This window comes from Haplochromis burtoni, unplaced genomic scaffold (genome assembly GCF_018398535.1).
Source record: "Haplochromis burtoni strain Fernald_Lab_line unplaced genomic scaffold, NCSU_Asbu1 Contig_1149, whole genome shotgun sequence".
In the NCBI taxonomy this organism is placed as follows: domain Eukaryota; kingdom Metazoa; phylum Chordata; class Actinopteri; order Cichliformes; family Cichlidae; genus Haplochromis; species Haplochromis burtoni.
The window spans coordinates 1-7,114 of record NW_024583510.1 but is presented as its reverse complement, the minus strand read 5'-3'; the positions used below and the strand labels follow the sequence as shown (position 1 = coordinate 7,114).

At 39.6% G+C, this 7,114-nt stretch overlaps 1 protein-coding gene across 2 annotated transcripts in view; it reads left to right on the top strand.

The window, feature by feature from the left end:
• itprid1 (ITPR interacting domain containing 1) overlaps positions 1-3,961 on the top strand; it is a 54,342-nt gene extending 50,381 nt beyond the window's left edge. For both annotated transcript variants that reach the window (XM_005951827.3, XM_042216636.1), the window contains 5 exons: positions 650-777; positions 1,521-1,632; positions 1,725-2,039; positions 2,449-2,499; positions 2,728-3,961. In XM_005951827.3, coding sequence (XP_005951889.1) covers positions 650-777; positions 1,521-1,632; positions 1,725-2,039; positions 2,449-2,496 — 603 coding nt within the window. In that variant the 3' untranslated portion in view covers positions 2,497-2,499; positions 2,728-3,961. The remainder of the gene's footprint in view (positions 1-649; positions 778-1,520; positions 1,633-1,724; positions 2,040-2,448; positions 2,500-2,727) is intronic.
• Positions 3,962-7,114: the final 3,153 nt, after the last annotated feature.

The following is a 7,114-nucleotide window of genomic DNA, read 5'->3' as shown; positions in this document are numbered from 1 at the left end:
CTGTGTATGGTTGTGTGTGTGTGACAAATAAAATTTGAATTTGAATTTGAACTGGATTATTACTAACAGACTATAATTAATATTTAGTAACATATTTGATAACGTATCCATCAAAAGTACAATGTGTTTTATAAAACAAACCAACCTTAAGCTGTGTGAAGGAGTGTTGTGGTATCTGGCAGCGAGATGTTAGCAACAAATTCTTCAAATTCTGCCACTTACAAGGTGGGGCCTCTTTGCTGGATCAAACTTCTTGGTCCCAACTACTGCCAAAGAAGTCTTATCCATGGAGGCCCACATTTGCTTGATTGGACTTAGACTGGATCATTTGGAGGCCAAGTCAACACCTAAAACCTGTTTTTGTGCTCGTCAAACCACTGGTGAACCATTTTTTTCTTTGAGGAACAGCACATTATTCAGCTGAAAGAGAGACCATAGTATCCAGGGAATACAGTTTCCATGGCTCATGTGATGAGACTATGATCAATAGTAGGTCGAAAACCCTCTTTAGTGACAAGTCTCACTAGGGCCTAAACACCTGGGACTTTCCACTGTCTGTTGTTAGAACTGAAGAAGCTTATCGGAGAAATGTCTTCGACAGATAGGTGTTTTCTTTTTTTAATGATAACTGTGTCTTTGTTCTCTATAGTACTCTCTGGATGAGCTGGAGGAGATGTTGCTGTGTCTGCAGCAGTTTTGGTCTGTGCTAAGTAACATGGAGGAGCAACTCTCTGAAGACCAGGCTGCTGTGTTCAGTTGTCTCTCTGACCAGGACAGGTACAAACAATAGTTTATACATTTCTAGTGTGTTCTGGCTACAGGCGCAACCAAAGTCCTTTCAGAAACAGGTTTTATCAGTTAGCAGTCCACTTGAACCGCGTCTAGGAATTAAATATATTTTGTTCTTTAAAGTATTAATTTTTAACCTTAATTTAATATAAAAACTGCACGTATAGAATCACAAGTCAAATCTGACAAAAACATTAGTCTGGGTCCCAGATCTTGCAAAAAAAAGTGAGGTCCTAAAAGCTTTTCCCACACATGGTAGTTACGGTTCTGCTGTTGTGTCACTCTCTTGGAATTTCTCTGTTTTACGAGAATGCAGTAGACATGCAGCTTTATCATAGAATTAGTGAGTGAGGTGCTAATAACGTTCTGACCGTCTGCCCACCTCAGAATTAGATTGTTCTTTTTGCTTATGGAATATGTTGTATATTTTATCTTCATACTATTTTTTCAAGTTATAGACCCTGGGAGTTTATTAGCATAGGTTGTAATTTAGCAGTTTTAAATGATCACCAATATTTATTTATTGGAGCATTTTCTGGATCCTTGGCCAATATACTGAACCCTGAATTGCCCCAGATGCATCCATTGCAGTGTAACTATGAGTGTACACTTGGAAAACACTTAATTGTTTTTGGTCCACATGATAACCAGTTTTGAGCATTGGCATGGTGATAATTACCATACAGTTTCATGCACCCAACAATAAATGTGTGTGTGTTGTGCGTATTTAGAGAGAAGATTCGGGACATCGAAGAGCTGAGGCGTGCAGTAAAACGAGAGGCTGGTGAGCTGGAGAGGCAGTTAAAAGAACTGGCCTATGAGTATGATGAAAGCTTGAAAATGGTAACAAAATTCATCTCCTGAGACAGATCAGCAGGCCGATATATTTTTGTTTTTTTGAACTTTATGTTTTCTGATTCTGTGTTTTGGAGTAGAAGATGCACAGATTGCTGGATGAACAGTCTCTCCTCTGCTCTCAACTTAAAGTCTTTCTACCTGGAACAGTCCCCACACCATCATCTAAACCAATGCCCAACAGGACAGTAGCCACTCAGTGCTCTTTGCTACCCTTGCTCACGGCAGCTGACATACAGAGTAGCCACATTTCTGATTGGAAAGGCTGGAAGACTCTGAAACCTGGACTGGATTCCAACAGACAGTCACTTCCTGGGTCTGAGAGCATCTGTGATGGTCAGGGCGGTTCTCCCACCAAAGCAGACAAGCTAGACATAGTAGGCTTCTTGCAGAGAGTAAGAAAAAAATCCCATTTTTATCTTCTCATGTGTCGATAAATCCTGCCTGCCACACAGCCGAGCTGTGACAAAAGTCATGGGTTCTATATCGTCGGCTGCCTGCACTACGAGCTCTTAAATTGAACCTGATTGTGAAATAGAAGATGTTTCTAAACTGTCCACGTGACTAATTATACTATGAAAAATTAAAATATGAGTATTAAATTAATGTAACTTTTAAGAAAATCCACATTTTACATGAACTCCTCAGCTTATGAGGCATTTTTTAATTTAAGATGGTACACGGGAGTTTGACATTAGAACTAGTGACATTTTCTTGAAACCTAGATAACTGACAGAATGATTTACAATATTTACGTGAATGTGATCTTGCTTTTTACTGTGGATTGTGTATCCTGTGTTTCAGCTGAAGGAGACTTTGCATCATTCTGTGAACACAGACCCATCAGAATAAGAGGTAAGATTCAGTTGCAGAGCTTACAAACTTGTGAAAACACTTTTTTTGTTTTGCCTAGTTAATGTGCTTTCTGCAAACTAGTGGCCCACTAAAGCATCGTCACCCTGGATGTAGCCACAGGTTGTCTCGAAACTTTGTGAGACAACCTGTGTGAGCTGACGTTTCCTTGGGTTACCTTCAAATCCAGCTGTTCATTTCTAATAACTTTTATGCCTTCCTGTTTTACAGGTGTCAGGAACATTGTGTGATGCACACCTATGTTTTGTCAATATTCCATTCTTTCAAAGCCTTATTGTATGAGATGTGCAGTTTTAGTGTTTACTTAGTATTTCTGTCATTTTCGCTTTTACTCTTTGTGTCAGTATAATGGATCTGCTAACAAGACAACCAAAAGAAAGTGAAAAGGCATAGCATATCAAGTTTTACAAGAATGATGTTTGTTTTTTAAGATAAAGCATAGCAAGATAATTGTGACTTAATTCATTAAATATAGTATATTTGGCAAGTTTTACACCTTAATAATATTAAAACAATATACCTTGGAAAAATAAAACACATTTGTGTGATTTGTGCATTCATAATCTCTGTGAGTCTTTTTTTGTGCGACTTCAGACTGGAGCAGGATGTACCAGTTACTGGAGTATAATCCTGAATAAAGACTTCTGAAGGTTTTGGTTTTACTAAAGGATCGAGAGCAGGGCTGTGCAGAGACGTTTGAAAGTTAAAGGGGCACATAGAACCAGGCTGAATAACAACAACCCACATTCATCAAGAATCAAATATGGAATCACATCATACTATATCATTGTCACCAGGTGGGGACAATGCAAAGCAAATGTAGCCCATGTTTTACCTGATGGGTACAATGTTGCTGTTGAAGAGTTGCTGGTCCTGCTGCTGATAGTGCAGGAGGGCAGGGCTGTGTTGATCTGAGCCTGTAGACATTAAAGAGTCCACAGGAGAGATGGTAGCTGATTAAAGTGTGATTAAGTGTTAATAATAAAATGCAAAGATTGGTGACAGCACTTGGAACCATAAGACAACAAAACAGTGAGAAATAAACCAAGCTCTGCCTGTGACTCACTCTTTGCCTCTCTTCCTCCATCTATCACTCTCCACCTGCTGTCCATCGGAGAACAAGGCACAATCTGCTATTGTATTAATCTATTATTTAATTATTCACACTTAGCAACTCTTGAAAGAGGTTATAGAACCAACACATTGTGTTTATTATTGTTTTTATACTTGAATACCTCTGCAACGCAACACCTGGTACAGATGTTATTGTTACCTGTGCTCTTTGTAATCCAGCTACTGAGAGATCCGCTGCCTCACACAGTTTCTTCTGTCACTGCTTCCTCATCATGTCCTTACAGAGCATGTCTGGACAATGTTATATCATCAGTAATATTTTTTTTTTAAGTCTATACACATAAAACACAAACACACATACACATACAGTGACATTTTAGAGCAGGGGTCGGCAACCTTTTTGATGACGAGTCCCATCTAAAATTTCCTCAGAAGTCAATGTGCCATATGATTGCATTAGCAATAAATTTAATAACGCTCTATATTAACAGTTGCAGAGCTGAGCGGAGAGCTCCTGAAGCTTTTGAAGTGTTGGAATGTGGAAATTTCAACATCGCTTGAAAAAACTGCCAGCTAACAACGTCCCTCTCACCAGTTGGCTAAGTTATTTTTAGCCAATTACAAGTTGAATCTGGTAGTTGAGGTTGTTAGCTAAGATACCGTCATTAAGAAGCAGCAAAACTGATGTGTGTATGCGAGCTAATTTGCGATGTGCACCGCTGGCCCAGCCATTCATTTTTTAATGCACCTGCTCAGATTAACTCACTGCGTGTCGTGCCCAGGGCTGGACTGGGACAAAAAATGGGCCTGGGCATTTTGACTAAAGACTGGCCCACCAAGTATTAAAGCCATAAAGCCTTTGAATGAAAACAAATGCTGTTGTGACAGTGATGTACAGTCTTGTTGGTATATGTATGATTTCTATACATTTTACATCTGATAAAAACTTTGGTTGTAAGATTCAGATAATTATTTATTAAAAGCGAGACATTTAAAATGAGAATAAGAAAGAAAAGTATTTCTTTGTGCCCCCTCTCCCTGTTAATGCCTACCTGGCCCCCTGGCAACACTTTGCTAGACCCGCCCCTGCACAGTTACCAGCTGTCAGCTACTTAGAAAAGGATCCTGGTGTTATTTGTCTCTCAGAAACAGTTCATAACTTCCATTCATTCATGTCACCTAAAAGGTAAACCTGTTTCTCCATCACCTGTTCAGCTCTGATGATTCAGTAAGGACATCTCCTGGTTTCATCTTCATGTTTCCCTCTCACCAGATATCCAAACCGACATCATGACCAGCAGCTTTACAGCTGTGGCTCCAGCAAACATCAGCTGATACTAGAAATTAATATTAAATAAATTCTAACAACAGCTGATCAAGCTTAAACGTGCTGCTGTTGTTTAGCGCGACATCCGCTGGTTTCCTCTTTCTGGCGCAAAGTGGGCGATAAACAAACAGGAAAAACGATCAGCTGATCATTGATCAGTTTCATGATTGAATGAGAGAAGAAGAGGCAGCTGACAGCGTAACAAGAGAATATAACTCCAGCTTTGTGTCTTTTTCATTGTAGCTGAAGTCCAGGACAAACTGTGCTCCTTCTCAGCTCAATATGAAACGCGTAATATTTTCTCTGAATGTGGCAACTCCGTTTGTATGGGACGGTTTTCAACTCTACTAACTAACCTTATGAATAAAATAAAGTTCAACATCAGTAACATCATAGCACCACCCAGCTGTATATAAACTCCGTCATGCTAGCTAGCACGCAGTACGAGTTATTGCAAAACGTCAGCACAATGAAAACAAACTCCACCTAAACTTGGTTTATATCTGACCCAGATATATCTGACCCAGGGTTTCCCACTCGGAGCAGCTTCACTCCAAGCTGTAACCCTGTGTAAAAACATTAGTCAGCAATTAAATGTTTAGCTTGTTTAACTCCCAGCTCCACCCAGAGCCTGTATCCTAGAAGACAAATCTGTTAAATCAAACTTCACATTTGCAACCAACTGCAACTCACAAGTGTAATAAAGTATTCAGCATCACAGAGACAAGTATCCTTGCAGGTTTATTCTAAACTCATTAAACTCCTACTGTTTTCATTTGCACCAAATCATTTAACATCTCAACGTATTTCCACATTGTAATCAGTGACTTCCCTTAAGTTTGTCACTCACCATGAGCCCAATAGTGGTCAGATAATGAACCCCATGTAACTATTCTGTAACCACTGCACATCTGTTCAATTATCACTTGTCTGTCTGTGCTGAATCCTTTACAAGCACTCTTACTTAAAGAAAAACAAACATTAGCCAAACACACGGATCATCCTGCTGGTCAGGCATCGGTCATCCAGATTCCAGAGGTGCTGTGAAAAGTCATAAAGTTAACACTCTGCTGTAAAAAGAAGCAACACTGGTTTCAAACACAGTATCTCACTGTATTAACTTTCCCCCCTGTAACATTCACATTTCCTCAACAACACAGTATAATTTCATCATCAACATATAGCCTGTAACCACAGTTTTCTTCACACAAAGTCTCAGTAATCCTGTGGTAGACAAACATTAAGTTGTGTCCTGCTGTAAATCACAGGATGAAATCACATGATTAACCATCTGTTGTAGAAAAGAAATGTAAATGTTAGCGCTGCGCAGGTGTATACACTCTGTCTCACAATAATCTCTGTGAGCAACACAAGGTGGTGAATAACACACCCATGGTAAATTCACAGACACAGAAAATTTAAACTAAAAAGGTTAAATTTGCAGAGTTCACATAGTCATGTGACCCAAGTTTCCTCCTGTGGTCTCCTTCTGCTCCTGCAACAAAAGACACACACAGAGATACATCCACACCTTTGTCAGGTGGGGGTTAACTTCACACAATGGTGTTAAGTCAGTCAGTCTTGTCAGCTTTTATCAGTCAGTCAGTTCCCCATTTTATAATTTTCATTCATTCACTCAGCGATTCTTTCTTTGCTGATAGTGGAATCTATCGTCGCATTTCGTTTCCACCCTCAGCAAAATGACGACAATTCAAAAGAAAAAGAATTTAGACTGGATTACCTCGATGAATCCTTTTGGGGACTTGCTTCATAATTGTTCCAATAAGTGGCTTTCTCGTGAGCCCATTTTAATTCTGGAGAAAAAACTTTGCAACCATTCGCAACAACATGTTGTAGTTCTCCCTGCTCAACGTTCAGATCTGCTTAGATGACAGAGAAATTATCAAACAAAACTTTCAGTGCACCATGAAAGTAACAAAATAAAAAGGAAAGGCCTTGTTAAATCACGACACGTGTTCTTCATCTCAGGGGGTAAATTGTACCAAACCTAATTGGCAGGCTCAACTTTGGAACAAAAGACAAATGAACAGTCAGTTTAATCTTAAACATTTATCTAAATCAGCCATACACCCACAGCTCGTGGCCATAGGTGAGGGTAGGGACGTAGATCGACCGGTAAATTGAGAGCTTCGCTTTTACACTCAGCTCCCTCTTCACCACGACGGACCGGTGCAG